At 32.0% G+C, this 16,992-nt stretch overlaps 4 protein-coding genes across 4 annotated transcripts; 2 read left to right on the forward strand and 2 right to left on the reverse strand.

The window, feature by feature from the left end:
- Positions 1–2,740: 2,740 nt before the first annotated feature.
- HELRODRAFT_186231 (hypothetical protein) lies at positions 2,741–5,136 on the reverse strand. The gene is made up of 6 exons (XM_009033626.1): positions 4,754–5,136; positions 4,276–4,330; positions 3,953–4,059; positions 3,633–3,720; positions 3,424–3,476; positions 2,741–3,157 (listed from the first exon to the last, which is right to left on the reverse strand). The coding sequence occupies exons 1-6, from the start codon at positions 4,854–4,856 to the stop codon at positions 3,054–3,056; spliced, it is 510 nt and encodes a 169-aa protein (XP_009031874.1). The 5' UTR covers positions 4,857–5,136; the 3' UTR covers positions 2,741–3,053.
- HELRODRAFT_116640 (hypothetical protein) lies at positions 5,137–8,988 on the forward strand. Its single transcript, XM_009033627.1, has 11 exons — positions 5,137–5,271; positions 5,419–5,451; positions 5,507–5,580; positions 5,986–6,031; positions 6,197–6,232; positions 6,429–6,491; positions 7,009–7,086; positions 7,218–7,249; positions 7,549–7,717; positions 7,923–8,003; positions 8,757–8,988. Exons 1-11 carry the CDS (start codon positions 5,215–5,217, stop codon positions 8,889–8,891), a joined length of 804 nt encoding a protein of 267 aa, XP_009031875.1. The 5' UTR covers positions 5,137–5,214; the 3' UTR covers positions 8,892–8,988.
- A 1,001-nt stretch (positions 8,989–9,989) lies between these two features.
- On the forward strand, positions 9,990–10,349 carry HELRODRAFT_182911 (hypothetical protein; the record flags this gene model as incomplete). Its single annotated transcript, XM_009033628.1, has 1 exon — positions 9,990–10,349. One exon carries the CDS (start codon positions 9,990–9,992, stop codon positions 10,347–10,349), a length of 360 nt encoding a protein of 119 aa, XP_009031876.1.
- A 111-nt stretch (positions 10,350–10,460) lies between these two features.
- Positions 10,461–14,877, reverse strand: HELRODRAFT_186232 (hypothetical protein). The gene is made up of 12 exons (XM_009033629.1): positions 14,718–14,877; positions 14,160–14,243; positions 13,695–13,801; positions 13,083–13,267; positions 12,932–13,021; positions 12,639–12,750; positions 12,248–12,368; positions 11,938–12,053; positions 11,754–11,846; positions 11,383–11,543; positions 10,994–11,179; positions 10,461–10,802 (listed from the first exon to the last, which is right to left on the reverse strand). Exons 1-12 carry the CDS (start codon positions 14,812–14,814, stop codon positions 10,655–10,657), a joined length of 1,500 nt encoding a protein of 499 aa, XP_009031877.1. The 5' UTR covers positions 14,815–14,877; the 3' UTR covers positions 10,461–10,654.
- Between the last annotated feature and the right edge of the window lie 2,115 nt (positions 14,878–16,992).

Consider the following 16,992-nt stretch of genomic DNA (forward strand, 5'->3'; position numbering starts at 1 on the left):
ACAACATCAGCATCATATCAACAACAACATCATCATCATATCAACAACAACATCATCATCATATCAACAACAACATCATCATCATATCAACAACAACATCATCATCATATCAACAACAACATCATCATCATATCAACAACAACATCATCATCATATCAACAACAACATCATCATCATATCAACAACAACATCATCATCATATCAACAACAACATCATCATCATATCAACAACAACATCATCATCGTCGTCATCGTCATGCTATCATCGACCGCTGTCTAATCATTCACATTTGATGTTTAGCCGTCTCATTAAACACTACATAGCATTGCAAATATACAAACATACATACAAACATACAAACACATATACAAACATTCCAACAGATATACATACAAACCATAATACATACATACAAATCTGCCCACAAACATACATACTGCATACATACCTACAAACAGTTAAAAAAATACAAACATACAAATAACATACATACAAACAATCAGACACATACATACAAGCATACGTTAATGAATATTAATATGTGAGTTATTTGGGTTGTTTAAATAAGCAATAAAAGAAAATCATTTATTGCATTTGCTCTGATCTGCTTGTTTGTGAGCTCGTGTGTTTGTATGTGTGTGTTTGTATATGTGTGTGTTTGTATATGTTTGTATGTATGTTTGTATATATGTGTGTGTGTGTTTGTATGTATGTGTGTGTTGATGATGTCGTTGATGTGATTGATGTTGTTCTTGGTGTTATTTATAGCCTAAGACCTTTATATACTACGGATACATACACACATACAAACATGTGCGTCTATACAAACACACACACGCACACACACACACGCACGCACACATACAACCAGGTACGTGTACACGTATCAGTTGTACAGCTCACATAAATACACAAGTTGAAAAATCGAAAGATCGTAAATAAGAGAGAGATATCGCTATGTTTTACATTTAAATTTTAGTTTAACGGATGAATGAATTAATGGATGGATGGATGAGTGAGTGGATGAATGAATGGTTTCAATTGTTATATAGCATGCAATCGCAAATACAAAAACGTATAAAAAAAATACTGAAACATGCAAAAATACGAACATACAGTATCATACGAGTACAAGGATACAAAAAATGCAAACATTCAATCATGGATACAAACAACAGATACTAACATGAAATACAAACGAGAGATACAAACAAGAGATACCAACAAAAAATACAAACAAGAGATACCAACAAGAGATACAAACAAAAAATACAAACAAGGATACAAACAAGAGATACAGACAAGAGATACAAACAAGAGATACGAAGACGCAGTGACAAACAAACAACAGATTTTCCCGCTCGACCGGGCGTAAAATTTTTCCGAAATGCTATCTGCTGTGGATAAGAAGGAAGATCATGTGTGTGTGTATGTGTGTGTGTGTGTGTGTGTTTGTATGTCTGTGTGTGTGTTTGCGTGTAAATGTATGTGTTTGTTAATAAGTGGGAGTGTAAATGGAAAGATATTAAGAGAAGGGAAGAGGAAAATAGGGTGTAAAAGGGAGATAAATGAGAAAAATTAAAATAATCAACTCAAGAGAAGGGGTAAAAGGCCCAGAGAGAAAAAGAGAGAGAAAAAAAGAGGAGAGAGTAAGGAAGAGTGGAAAAAAGAGAGCGAGAGAGTAAGAAAAATAGATGATGAAAAAGAGAAAGGATAAAGAAACCGATAAAAAAGTTAAAAGAGGAAAAATGAGAAATAAAAAATAATGAACAAAAGTTAAAAAATGAAGAAATTGAGAAAAACAAGAAGCAAAGTTAAACTGAGAGAGAGAGAGAGAGAGAGAGAGAGAGAGAGAGATAGAGAGATAAGGAAAGAGAAAAAAAAGAGTCAGAGTAAGATTTTAAAATGGAGTCACACGATAATTAGGTTGAAGAGTTTGGTTGCGAAATAAATTTTTATAACGCCTTAGGTGCAATGCTCTATTCTGAAAGAGTAGGTATGTATGTGTGTGTCTGTGTGTATGTATGCGTGTGTATCAGTGTACGAATTTATTAATTTTTCCTAGTTTATATTTCTTAGGTTAATTAGTTTCTTTATTTCTTGATTGCTTGTTAAGAACAGTGTTTAGTAAAATCATAATTTTTTTATGTCAATTAAAATCAAAATCATACCGCATATAGTAACCTCAAAATTAATACTTAATGTAAAATGATTTAAAAACTCGTAAAACCACTCGTAAAACGCGTTAGGGTAGTCAAAAGAAAAATTTTAATTTTATAAGAATTAAACAATTTCTTCTTTCTTCTTCTTGGTGAAGCAACCTGTAAAAAAACTTGAAGACTAACTCGTAAGAGGCGAAATACTCGTAAAATAACGCGTAAAACCAACCCTGTATTGGTACGGCAATCTTCAGTCTTCACTCTACAGTTCCCTTCATTTTTCTTTCTTCGTAAAACAATTCAAAAAACAATTTGTAAAACTCAGAAAACAACCGGTAAAACGCGAAAAACTCTGAATTGGTACGGTAATCTCCTTCATTCTTACTCCTTCGTGAAACAACCTCTGAAAGAACTTGAAAAACAACTCCTAAAAGGCAAAAACTAGTAAAAAACGCGTAAAAGAAACTCTGTATTGGTAGGGTAGCCGAAAGTCCTATTCATACCTCCTTCTTCGTAAAACAACCCGAAAAACAACTCGTAAAATGCAAAATACTTGGATTTTTGGTGATTTTTTCGTTATTTTAGAACTGTACGAGTGACGCTTTTATTCAATCCAATATTTGGTGGTGTGACAGTTTTGTTTTACATGATATTTCAGAGGATGAAAATGTCTATTAGAAAATACAAGTATTTTTGAAACGCATTATCATCATAATTTTTAAAAGCCATTTCTTATATTGTTATCACATAATCATTTAATAATCATTTATGAACGCTCTATGCATAGCGTTATCAACACCATCATCTTCGTTACCATCACCACCACACACATCATCATCATCATCATTCACATCATCACACACACACACACACGCGGGCATACAAAACTGCTTCTAATGCGGTTGGGGTGTGTGGCCATCGACGTAAAAATTTCTCGTCATCTTTGGTAACTTCAATTCTATTCCTTCTAGTTCTTTGGTCAGTGTTATTTGGCAGCCTAAATGGGTCGATTAATGAATGAATGAATGAATGAATGAATGAATGAATAAACTACTAAATAACGGAATTAATGATTAAATTCATATAAATTGTAGATGTGTGTGTGTTTATGTGAACAAAATCAACAAGTAATAATACATTATCAATAAAGATATTATTATTGTTATTCTATTATCCCTACTACTACAACTACTATCACCTTTACTGTTTTTGAATGAAAGCATTACCAGGTTCAAAATTATTATCATTAATATTATTTATTACCTAATCTGGAGTTACTCTTCAAGCCAGGAGCCATGTCCAGTAGATCCTCCTCTCTGTATGGAAGGCCACAAACATTTAAAAAAATTTCTATCATAATTTCATAAATATTATAATGAAGGCACGAAATAAAATAATAATAATAATTATGATAATGATGATAATATTGATAACGATAATGATAATAATAATAGATTCATTATCATAATTACTTCTCGGTTGCTTCGGGGAGCTTGTTTAAAAACCGTTCACAAACATAAACATGACAAGTTGAGCAGGCTAATGATGCCTCACATGCGCCTGAATGATGGAGTGAATGAATGAAAAAACTATGAATGAATTAATTAACGGATGCATGAGCGCATGGATGAATGCACAAACTAATAAATAAATAGGTGATCTATAAATTGATGAATACATGAACTATTGATGGATCTAATGAATGTATGGATGGGTGGATAAACAGATGGATGGACAGATACATGCATAAACAAATGGATGAATGAATGAATGAATAAAAAATAAATTAAACCTTCTAGCTCGATGTGATATCTATGTGCTAGATACATGATATTATCACCCACCTTCCCCCTGACGTTGTGCTTGCAGTCGTTCTTATCAATGAACACCATGTTCACTCTGGAATTTATGGGAGAAATATTATTTTAAAATTTATTTTTGAGTCAGAAAAATAAATTAAATTAATATTAACTTAGGTAAACCAAGTTTATTTCATGTTTTTTAACAACTGAATGAATGGATAGATGGATGCAACAAATGAATGATTGAATAGTTGGAAGAATGAATGAATTTTTAAAAAATTTGGAAATTTTTACCAAAAAATAAGCAACTGACATTTCATCTGGTGACTTTGGTTCTTGCATCTCATACTCCCCAGAGTATAAAATGTCTGATGGGGGGTTGATATAATAATTTCAATATCTCACCTACTTTTAATTAAACAAAATAAAATTAATAACTCATAAATAAACATTTAGAATCTAGCTAAAATAGGTTAGACTAGAACCCTTCTAGTTATTACTACTCCATTACAACAAATTTACTCAAATACTAATACTTAATACTACTAGGTGGTACTAACTAAACAAATGCATACTAATACTTCATCATACTGTTTATTACTAACTAACTACTAAACAAATGTAGTCTACTAGTCTAGTCAACTAATTTAATTTAATATAATACATAATCTAATCTCTAATGTTTTGCTAATCTATCATCACACACAATTATTAGAAATTAGATTAGTGTTTGTTAGTAGATTTTTAGTTAGGAGATTCTTTAATTTAGAAAAAGCAGCACCTGCACTAACTTTGAAATCTGAAAAAGTGTTTTTGCGTATGAGTTGGTTGGTAGAAGTTTCTAACAAATTTTGTTTCTCTAAAAAGCAAATTTACAAAATAATTTATTTTCATTATTAGTTTTACTAATTTAAGTTTCTTTTATGAAATAAATTTGTGAGGATTCTTAAAGATTTTAAAATATTTAAAAGTGAACACGAATGGGTCTACAATTTAAAAAATAATCGAGATCACAAAACAGTGTTGAGTGATTTATTTCGTATTTAAATAAAGTGACATTTTTACAAGCAAAAATAAACAGGATAAAAATAAACATCCGAAATTTAAAACTTTTGTGGATTCTCAATTAAAAAATCCTTTATAAAGATTTTTTAAAGCTTTTTAAATAAAAAAATGTTTAAACTTTAATTTTATATCTAACTATAAACTTTAAAGTTTAAATACCTGAAAATTGTCAATTTTTAACTCAAAAATGTCATTAAAATACATTGACTGCCACAATCACATTTACGCCGAAGAGTTTAATGAGGTTTTTATTAAAAATTATTATTTCATGTATTTATCTTAATTTTATTATATTTAATTAATAAACTAACTAAATAATATTCATTCAATTTAATTTATTTAACTTTTATTGATAATAAATTATATTTATTTAAATTTTCAATTCAACAAGGATAGGGAGCAAGTTATAGAAGAGGCTAAAAAGGTGAGATGGTCATTGCAAATTTTTTAATCATAAACTTATTTTCATTAAAAAACAGTCAGGTGTTCTTGGAATGATAACAGTTTCTGAATTTGTTACAGACACTGACAAGATACTTAATTTAGCTGACAGGTAGTTTGGTTGGTTGGTTGGTTGGTTGGTTAAATGATTGATTGACTGAGGTATTGGTTAGTTAGCTATTGTATCTGTATCGGTTGATTTGATGGTTGTTTGATTGGTTGGTTGGTTTGTTAGTTAGCTGGCTAACAGGTTTGTTGGTTGTTTGTTTGGTTGGTGAGTTTGTTGGTTGTATGATTTATGTTTTATTGGTTGGTTAGCTAAATGTTATTGACTGATTGATTTCAAATTTTCAACTAAATGTTTAAATGATTATTTCATAAACTTTATTTTTTTTCTAAATTTTAATCATTCAATCGTACACTTTCATAGTATACAGTCATTATTTCACTAAATAATTCACAATAATATTAACTAATTATTTTTTTTTATTATTCTTTTTAATTGTTTTCTCTCCAGACACCCAAATTTCTGTTTTCCAAGTTTAGGAGTTCATCCAGTGCAGGTCCTAAATTTTTATCTCATCTTTGTATTAATTTACACTAATATTTATAAGTTAATATATTTATTGAATAAATTATTTATTATTTTAACTGAAATTTACATTTTCTAAATTTTTTGAATTAACTATACAAGTTTATTTAGTGTTTTTGTTTGTTTTTCAATCCAGGAGACAAATGATGTGCAAAGAAGTGCCACAATTGAAGTTAATAATATTTTTGACATTTTTGGTTTAATTGGTTAGTTGGTTGGTTGGTTGAATAGTTGATTGACTGACTCACAGGTTAGGCTGGCTGGCTGACTGATTGATTGAATGATTGATTGGTTGGTTGATTGATTAATTATTACTATTAATTAGTTTTATAATTTTATAAAAATATTTTTCGGGCAAACCCATCCAGGATTTCTTGCAAATGAAGCCAGAGATAGTTGGTCATGCTGAAAGGCTTGTTTGCATTGGCGAGGTGGTTGAACATTTTTTAAACTACCAAACTACCAATCAATCAATCAATCAATCAATCAATCAATCAATCAATCAATCAATCAATCAATCAATCAATCAATCAATCAATCAATCAATCAATCAATCAATCAATCAGTTAACCAATCGGTTATGATTGATTGATTGATTGATTGATTAATCAGTTAACCTATCGGTTAACCAATCAATTTGTATTTATGTAGCGTGCAATTTTCAAAAATACAACTGTGCTCTCACCAAGACTTGTAAAAAAAACTAATTTCTAAGAAGTTTATTGATTGATTGAATAATTGATTGGTATCACAATTTTTTGTAATTTCATTTAGTCATTCATCTATTCATTCATTCATTCATTCATTCATTCATTCATTCATTCATTCATTCATTCATTCATTCATTCATTCATTCATTCATTCATTCATTCATTCATTCATTCATTCGATCATTATAATTAATAATACTATAACAACAAATGATAATTTTTCCAAATTATAATTAAGATTGGGTTGGATTTTACGCCAAGAGTCTGCCATTCAGAGTCTGATAAAGAGAGTCAAAGATTGGTTTTCAGTGAACAAGTGTGTGTGTATGTGTGTGCGTGTGTATGTGTGAGTGCGTGTTTGTATGTTATGATAATGATTTCAATCGTATTTATTAAATTATTTGATTAAATTTAAATACGAATTTAATTGAAATCAAAATTGGACAGATCAAACTCGCTGGTGATCATGACTTACCTATGTTAGTATATGATGGTATGAAGATTTTTTTTCTTTTCTCATTTGTTCGTTCGTTCGTTCATTCTTTTCATTAAATGTTCATTCTTTTCATAAAATGTTCATTCTTTTAGTCATTCATTCATTTCGTCACTCAATCACTTATTCCTTCAATCGTTTGTTCATTCACTCTATGAACTAATACAATTAAATTATCAAATCCATTAATATATAATTTGTATAGCGCTATTCATGTATTGAAAAATGGTATAGGGTACACACACACCAGACACACACACACACAAATACGAATCAATGATTCAGAAACGTTCATTCCCGCTCGGCTGGTCGGCCAGTTGTTAAACTTTTGAAAGAGTTGAACGCTACAAAAGTTCTCTTGCACGCCTTCGATGGAAAGCCGTCGGTGGCGTTGGAGGGGGTCCAGTCGGGCTATTTCTTCTCCGTACCTCCGTCTATCGCTCGTAGCGAACAAGTTGTATATTTGTGTGTGCGTGTGTATGACTGTGTGTGTCTGTGGTGTGTGTGTATTATTATACACGTTTTCATTTCTACACGAAATGCATTCACATACACTCGTACACTGGCATATAAATACATTCATTTATACATGCGCATACTTCACAACATACACACATATACACGCGTACACTCATACATACGTTGAATTTTGTTCTCAGAAAGTTAAAATAGTTAAAGCTCTACCAATTGAAAATTTGTTGCTTGAAACTGATTGCCCGGCCCTCGGACCCGAAAAAATGGTACTTTTCACTTTTTGGTACCTTTCGGTTTCTTTTGGCACTTTTTTGCTAGTTTTTTGGTGATTTCGTTACGTTTTGTTAATTTTTACATTGTTTAATCGTCAGTAGTTCTATATATATTTAAACTTTATTGATAACTTTTTCATGCAATTTATTCATCTTATTTCTAAATAAAAAAAATAAAATTCATCTCTTTGGTTTTTGACTAGGTGTCGGAGTTGGATAAACATATTTTTGATTGACTCCAACTCCGCGTAAAAATTTCCAACTCCTGGTTCCGACTGCCCAGAAACATTTCTCAACTTTTGCTTTATAACAATCTTACCTTAATATCCATACTGATTGGAAAGTACTTCAAAAAGCATTTAAAATTAGTTGATGTCATTGTTTTTCTTAGTAAGGTTCTTTTTTTATAAAGCGTGCTGAAAGATAATTATGTGATCTTGTTGCCATTATTTTGCACTGGTCATCACGTGTTCAACGTTCACATTCGCATCCGCCAAACTTTTCGTCTGCAACCGCCCTCTCATAAGCGTTTAAAATGACCCGGCCCCTCAAAAATTAACTCTGACACTTTTGTTTGTAAAGTTGATTTCATCAGATTTATTCGTTTAACACTTATTGCTGAGAAGTGAAGTTTATTTTTGTTGTTGGTTCTGTTAGAAAGGGACCGAATAAATATTAATTTTTAATTATTAATGGTAATTATGATAATTATTAATAATAAAGTATAAAAATAATTTCTTCGATCAGGTCCGCAACAATCCCAGCAACGTAAAGATATCGTGCGAGTTCATCTCAAAACTTAAGAATATTGACGCCGATCTTGTCAGCCAAATAATTCTTGAAAATTCTATCAAATTATTTCCGAAGTTGAATTTGAGATGAATTTATTTCTTTAGTTTTAATTATAAAACTAATTAATTAATTAATTTTTTTCGCTCATAATTTGAAGTTATAATGTAATAAATTTCAAGATAAATCATTTTTCTTCTAAATTTTATGTAATTAACCGCAAAGATCGGATGATGAACGAGTAGCTGCAAGGCGAATGGCTTCAACTTTCTGCAATTTTACGTTATTTTTTAACAATTTTCACATTATCTTGTTAATCTTTATCAAGTTTTCAAGGCGATTTTTGACAAAATTTAATAAATTGGAGAGGAATTAACGAGTTAAACGACTTAATTCAGTCATTTTCAACTTGAAATTTGATTTGCGATTTATGTTGCGTATAAAAGCTGTCGCTTTGTAAATATTGAATTTACGTTCTGTTAACTTGAGTTTACGGTTTCATAAAATTTTTTACTGAAAATGAAGGTATTTTCTTAAAATTATTTCAGTAATATTTATTTATGACAAACAGTATTATTTTATAACATTGTGACGTAGTATGTTATTAAGGACCGGATTTAAGCGGAGCGGATAGAGCTGCTACCTCGGGGGCATCCGAACGGGAGGGCCTCCTTAAGAATGTCAATGTAACTTTATCATAATTTCACGTTGAAACGTTGATTTAGATAAGAAAATGTTGAAAGTTGCCAAATTTTTTTTTACAACAAAATTGACACTAAAATTAAAGAAATTGTGGGTCTTTTCGGGACCTCTACTGTGGCCATAGTCAGCAACCATTTCGTTGTAAATTTTGAGAATTTGACCAACATATGTTGTTTTAATACTTGATACTTCCTATACATTAAAAAACCGCTTTAAATAAAAATGACGAAATTTTGTTTTGTCTCTCGTCAAAATTTGGCCCGCTCCTTCAGAGTTTTCTGCATCGGCCCAGCAGTCTTCCCAAATGATTACAGATCTCCACTGATTTGAGCTGCTTAAATAAGGGGCCTCTACCTCATCGCCACGTGCAAACCGGCCCTGTTGTTTTATTTGTTAGGGGCTTTGTCAGTTAGTGAGATCAATTTGTGATAATGTTAACGGATTTTTTATAATTCTATATGAACAAAAACATCTCACTTGTGTTTTCAGATGCCAGAAAAGATCGTCATCTTAATTACAATGACGTCATTGTACTCAGGATCCAACATTTTCGCGTCGCCATCGTCCCGAAAGTTCAACCCGTCGTCATACGCCATCATGAACGGCAGGAGCGCGCCTGCGAAGCCGACCTACTATGACCTTATTGACGACGGAAACGTCGAAAATCTTGCTCTAAATCGCCCTCCGTATAATTCCGTGCAAAGTGATGCTGCTGGTCTCTGGGACGTGATCGTACCGACTTCCATGCCGGTATTTCGTCCGTCGCCGAGCAAGATCGGAAAGGTTAAAAAATCTGAAACCGATGAAAAGAATTGGAATGTTCATTTTCCGCTCAGAATTTGGGGATGACGTAGGCGTGAGAGTGCTCGTGACGTCACAAAACATTTGAAAAGGGCCCGTTAACTGATAATAATTGATTTTCATTCATAGAAAGAACACAACCACTTTTTTGTGATTTCATTTTGACGATGCAGAACGCCAAATAAATTATTTTCAGAGCTCGTTTTATCAAATTATGGTCACTAAAAGGATTCAAAACAGGGTTTATGTAATGAACCGTCTAACTTGTGCTTACTTTGATTTAAAATAATAAATAATGAAATAATAAAAAAATAATTATAACAACAAGAATAATAATAACAAATGATAAAACTTCAACTCAAGGAATTTTTATCCTTAAGTTTGAAATTTTTGATGAATTTAGCGTAGGACTGAGCGGTCATTGTCGTTTTTATTAGGTACATCTCCGCGTTTTTTGGGTCTGACGTCACTTCCTCTACTTCCGATTCTTTGTACAACCATCTGAAAAACATTAGTTTTTAGTTTAAAAAATTATTGAACTGTTTTTATAACGATAACAGAACACATCATATTTGAAATGAACAAATGAAATAAAATAATATTGTGTGCGTGGCATACAAAGTCGTACACACACAGACAAACAAACACATACACACGCATACATACACACACACACGCATACATATGCTCACTGTAATAGACCACTATTTATTGGTATTTTAAGTTTTTTGGTAACTCGTCCAGTTGCTTTGATGATTGCGTTTTGGATCGTCATCATAACTTCATCTCTGTTCCATCCATTCTTCACAGAAATGAGTACAGGTGGTGATGATGATGATGATGACGATGACGTCAAAGTTTCTTCCTCTAATTTTGCCCTGACGAATTTCGCGTTAGTATTATTAGAATTTAGCATTATCTTTTTAATTCAATTTGTAAACAGAAATATGGTTTGACATGACAGCACCACCAACTAGTAGAACAGCTGCCGCTGCTACTACTACTGCTGCTGCTGCTACTAACAACAAAAATAGTAGCAATATAATGATAATAATAATATAATAAATAACCGCAAACCAACCTTTCACTATCACCCAGAAGGTCAACTTTATTGTAAACTCGCACAACACTGCGCAGCAGTTCATCCGGCATCAGCGGCAAATTAGTGATGGTCCGTCTAACGACCTCATCTTGCAGACGCCTGTCTGGGTGCGAAACGTCACACACGTGAACCAAAAGATCCTAAATGTTAATTGTCCTTTTTTGGAAATAAATGTGGAAAGAATACAAAGTATGGAAAGCAACTACTACTGTTGTACTATTACGACTACTACTATTTCTACTACTACTACCACTGTTGCTACTTCTACTACAATTACTAACAACAGTAATAATAATATTAACAATAACAACAACAATAATAATAATGAAAGAATTATAATAGTAACTAACAGCATATGCGATATCTTGTAGAGTTGATGAAAAGGCATTGAGCAAAGATGGATGTAGATCAGATATGAAGCCAATGGTGTCAACGTAAAGAACCTTTTTTTGAATGAACGAAGGAAGGAATATGAATGAATGAATTGATGAATGAATAAAAAATGAATGAATAAATGAATAAAAAATAAGGAACCTTCATCCTATTCGGCAAGAACCCTTGGAAGTTTGAAATATCGAGCGTGGCAAAGAGTTGATTTTTTGGCGCCATATTTTCGTTTTTCGTTAGAGATTTTATTAATGACGTCTTTCCTGTTAAAACATTTCAAGTGTTTTTTGAGAATTTTAGTTATAAAAATAAGTTTCGGTAAGAAATTTGATTGGGACTTTCAGTGTCATAAGCATTTGGAATGACGAAAATTAAAAAAATGTGATTTTTGTAGAGATTCAACCAAAGTTTATGAATATGTTCATCCAAAATAATAAAAATTCAAACCCCCCCTCACCGGCGTTTGTGTAGCCGACGACAGCCACGGAGGGAATCTTCATCTTGCGCCTCTTCTCCATGGCCAGCGTCCTCTGCTTTTCCAGCTTCACAAGTTCTTTTTGAATCTTTGATTCTCTGTCCTTAGAAGAAAAAATAAATCAAACGAACAATATTACTGACGATAACAATAACAATTCTAATATCTAATTTATGTAGCGCAGTGTTTGTAGCGTCAGATGTGGCAAGGAATCAAAGTTCCTCAACAGACACACGTGCATAGATCTCTTTCCATTCACACCAGTACAATGTCAGCTACGATCGTGATCATTATCACAATCAACATCATCATCATCATCATCAGCAGCAGCAGCAGCAGTAGTAGCAGCAGCAGCAGCAGTAGCGGCACTCACTCTCAACAACATCTTCCTCGTCTGCACAGGCACTTCAGAAGTCCCGCCGACTAACTCTAACGCATCAGTTTGGAAGTCTAAAGTTCCCCTGTGTAGACCGTGTAGATGGTATCTGTCGTTGTTGTTGTTGTTGTTAGTACCATTGTATTAATATTACGGGATGCATGTATGTATGTGTTGTTGTTGTTGTCGGTGCATCTGATAATTAATTGAGTGAGAGAGGAAGGTAAATATAAATGGATAAATATCATCACCATTATTATTATAATGACTATTGTTATAACAATTGCAACCTTATGTAATTAATTTCAGCCATTGAAACTTGCAGCTTGGCCTCATTCGTCGAGGCTCGAGCTCGGAAGATTTCCAAAACTAACGTGTATCTATAATAATGATAATAATAATAAAATTATTATTATTATCATCATCATCATCATTACCGACCTATCATAAACAGGCAGGTTAAATAGATGTTGGAGATTAGAGAGTTGATTAGTGTTTAGTGAAGGCATCCCCATGACGATAGCAGTGATGTGCAGACTCGAAGATTTTACGTGCTGGCGGAGTTCTTCGAGTTTGCCCTTACCAAATACGTGTTGCTTGTCGAGGAATTTCAAGGAGTGAATTGCCTGGGCGATTGATTGATGGGTGGGTGGGAGAAATTTGATTGGTTGGCCAATTGATTAGTTGGTTGATTGATTGGTTGACTGATCATTTGGCTGATTGGCTCTCCTTATTCAGTGCTCAGCAAATTTGTCGGTCCGGCGAAGGAGTGTATAATAATCGGCGCTGGCATGTTTCGTCGCCAGCTCGACCACGCAAAAACAACATCCGTCAAAAAAGATGCATTGAAACTTTTCCTTCACATAATCACACTGACCAACATTCAAGTGAAAACATTTTTCTGGACTTTCAAATGGTACTGAAATTTCAAATGCTAATTATTTTCAAAACATTCACTTTAATTTTTAAAAGTATGAATAAATTATTTTACGTTTGATCCGTGAACAACGCAACAATAATAACAAAAATTAAAATGCTGAATATGATAATCACTTTATCAATGACCAGCCAATCAGGAATGGAGTGAACCAATGAACACAATTCAGACAGTTGGTGATTGGCCGACGTGTTTTTTGCTTTTTCTGGCACATCCCTCATGTCTGAATGGTTAATTTTGATTGATTGGTCGGTTGGTTGATTGATTTGTTGATGATTGGTTGTTTGAATGGTTGGTTTAACTGATTGAAATGATTTGTTTGTTTGTTACACTGTTGCAAATAATTCCAAATTTGAATGGATGTTTATTTTGAAAAATATTCATTCAAGCATTAAACTTCATCAAGCTGTTAAGTTTAACCAAAAAGCACCAACAAATTATACATCCCAATGTTTCAAAGTAATTACAACAGCAATAATGACAACAATAACAATAATAATAATAATAACAGTATTAACAATAACAACAATAATTTAAAAAGAAAATTGTTTAAAATTGAAATAAGTTATTTATAGATCGACTTGGCTGTATGATGAAGACTGAATGTCGAATTTTAGATAGCCGGGGGAACAATTCTTCCAAACTTTCATCTTCATCAGCACAATCTGTAATTTTTTTTAAATAAAATCATCACACTAAATATGAATTAAAATTCTAAATGTGCATTTATTTACTGAATGCAGGTTTTTTGGTAATTCAATTCATCCCAACCTAACCAATTCCCAATCACAATACTATCATATTGCCTAACAAAACAAAACAAAAGTAGTGAGTAAAATCAGAGGTAATATATAAATATATAAATATTAATATAATAATAGTAATAATTAATGATATAATGATAGTATTTGTTTATTAATTTTTTTAATTTAATGTTAATCTTTAATAAATTGAGCAATTGACATTCCTAGCCAAGATAACTTTTTAGTTCTAACTCCTTAATTCTAAAATATTTAAAGGTCATGTCTGTTATTTCATCTCAACATCTGATAGTTTTTTACTTCGACTTTTTAAAAATTAAAATTAAATTAATTAACTATTAAGTAATTAAGTATTTAAGTATTAAAAAATTAAAAAACCTTGAAAGTGACGAGTTGAAGTTGCTAAAATTTTCGAACGACAAACGCAAAAAGATAAATAATTTTTAAAAATATTTTTGCGCACTAATTTCATCATTTTGTCCGGTTGAACATTAAATAATTTAAAAGATGACTTTATTTCAAATTTCGGCACTCTAAATGTTTTGATTGAAAAAATAAACTTAAGTTTTATGAGAGATGTGCTGAGCTTTTTTTTTAACAAACAAATCCACTTGAAAAACACTTAGCCAATCCAATTATAATTGTTCTTAAAGTCTTGTCTTCATATCAGAATATATGTAAATAATTATTTATTTATGCACCTTCTGTAGAAGTAAATTATTAACTATTTAAGTAGTGTTAGTGGTAGCAGCTGTAGAAGCTGTAGTAGTAATAGTAGAAGTAGTAGTAGTAGTAGTCAGTAGAAGTAGTAGTAGTAGTAGTAGTAGTGGTAGTAGTAGTAGTTGTTGTAGTAGTAGTAGTAGTAGCAACAGTGGTAGTAGTAGAAGAAAACTTAATCCTAGCCCATATATAATATATATATAATAATAATAAAATACATGCACAACACACACATATACGCACACATATAAAGATACACACATGTCATGAACACACACACACACACACACACACATACACACAAACACACACACACACACACATACACACGCTTACTTTCAAGTCACGAAATTCTCGATGACAGATTCAAGTTAAGTGTCAATTCAAATGCTTCCATCTTTTGAAATGTTCTCCACCATCATCACTATAACATTATCTTCATCTTCACCATCTTCATCATCTTCATCGTCACCGGACTTAATGAGCGGAAATACATGCACACATGCAAACATACTTAGACACAAACATAGACATACACACAAACATACTTAGACACAAACATAGACATACACACAAACGTACATAGACACAAACATACGTTCACATATACAAAATCACATGCATCGGCCTTGACATTCAAAAAATTTCTCAATTTCATTTCATTGGGATATCGACGGGGATAGTGATCTTGTACGTTTATAAGGCATTACACTAACAAATTTGTACATTTTGTATATCCGATTTTCCGTGAGGCAATCAACAATCAGCAAACAGCCACTCTCAAAAAATATATAAATGTAATATATTTTTTTACTTTATATTTTACAACTGTTAAGTGAGAAAAGCCTGGTCTGGTCTGCAATAGGAAAGTTTCAATAATAAATGTTCATAGTTATACGCGAAGGAATCATCGCATAGTACAAGGCGGTAGCTTGCTCACACACACATGCATCATTCATTTATTTGATTGCTGGCTGGTGTAGAGGTATATTTTGTTCTACAATTTACTCGTTTGATCTTCTTTTTTTAAGTTTTAGCTAAACCATTTAAACATAAGTAGTTGAGATTTGAATCTGAAGCTTAAGAACTGAGCTGAGTTACAAGGGTAGGCTAAGCTAGAGCCTGAGAATAGTTTATTATAAAGGTAGGCTAAGGCTAAAAGATAAGTTTATTACAAAAAAAACAATTGATTCTGGATCAAATCATCGTCGTCGTCGTCATCATCGTCATCATCCATCTATATCATCACAACGTCATCATTATCTCTTATATCACGCCTGTCACGCCTTAGAACACTTGTAACAAAAATCTGAAAAGTCGAATAGAGAAATGATGATGATGATGGTGATGATGATGATGATGGAGAGGATGATGGGGAGGATGATAACAAAAAAACGACTTTTTTTCGAGGTTTTTCAATTAGTTTTACGAATTGATTAACTGAGAGAGGGAGAGAGAGAGAGAAAAAGAAAGAGGAGAGAAAGAGAGAGAGAGGAAAGAGATAAAGAAAAACAGAAAGAAATAGAGAGAGAGAGGAGAGAAAGAGAGAAATGAAGAAAAACAGAAAGAAATAGAGAGAGAGAGGAGAGAAAGAGAGAAATGAAGAAAAACAGAAAGAAATAGAGAGAGAGAGAGAGAGAAGAATTTAAAGGACGTTTGGTCGTGTTACACTCGCAAAATTTTTTGAACGGGTCTCCCATAAAGTTGGTTTTAAAAATTTATTTCTGGAACTTAACTATAATAATAATAACAACAACAATAACAACAACAACAATAATAATTATCATCATCATCATTGTCTTTATAAATTGTTATATATTCGTTATTATTGAGAAAATTTATAGCAAATTGACATCAAAATAAGAAATAATAAATAACGAAAATTATTTTGCATGTTCTGTCTCAAGGTGAGTTACATTTTTATTTCTCTTAG

Source organism: Helobdella robusta (genome assembly GCF_000326865.2).
Source record: "Helobdella robusta unplaced genomic scaffold HELROscaffold_95, whole genome shotgun sequence".
Lineage (NCBI taxonomy): Eukaryota > Metazoa > Annelida > Clitellata > Rhynchobdellida > Glossiphoniidae > Helobdella > Helobdella robusta.

Bases quoted from the DNA above. Each gene is read 5' to 3' on its own strand.
- HELRODRAFT_186231 (XM_009033626.1), bottom strand. From the start codon at position 4,856: ATGAAAATAAATTATTTTGTAAATTTGCTTTTTAGAGAAACAAAATTT. The intron at 3,721-3,952 runs GTTTAATTTATT...TCCATCATTCAG, and splicing joins ATATCACATCGAGCTAGAAG to GCGCATGTGAGGCATCATTA. The intron at 3,477-3,632 runs GTAATTATGATA...CCTTCCATACAG, and splicing joins CTCCCCGAAGCAACCGAGAA to AGAGGAGGATCTACTGGACA.
- HELRODRAFT_116640 (XM_009033627.1), top strand. From the start codon at position 5,215: ATGTCATTAAAATACATTGACTGCCACAATCACATTTACGCCGAAGAG. The intron at 5,581-5,985 runs GTAGTTTGGTTG...TTTTCTCTCCAG, and splicing joins ATACTTAATTTAGCTGACAG to ACACCCAAATTTCTGTTTTC. The intron at 6,233-6,428 runs GTTAATAATATT...AAACCCATCCAG, and splicing joins AAAGAAGTGCCACAATTGAA to GATTTCTTGCAAATGAAGCC.
- HELRODRAFT_186232 (XM_009033629.1), bottom strand. From the start codon at position 14,814: ATGATGAAATTAGTGCGCAAAAATATTTTTAAAAATTATTTATCTTTT. The intron at 13,802-14,159 runs GTCGATCTATAA...TTAACCATTCAG, and splicing joins AGTCTTCATCATACAGCCAA to ACATGAGGGATGTGCCAGAA. The intron at 13,268-13,694 runs GTGATTATCATA...TCAATCGCCCAG, and splicing joins ATTGGCTGGTCATTGATAAA to GCAATTCACTCCTTGAAATT.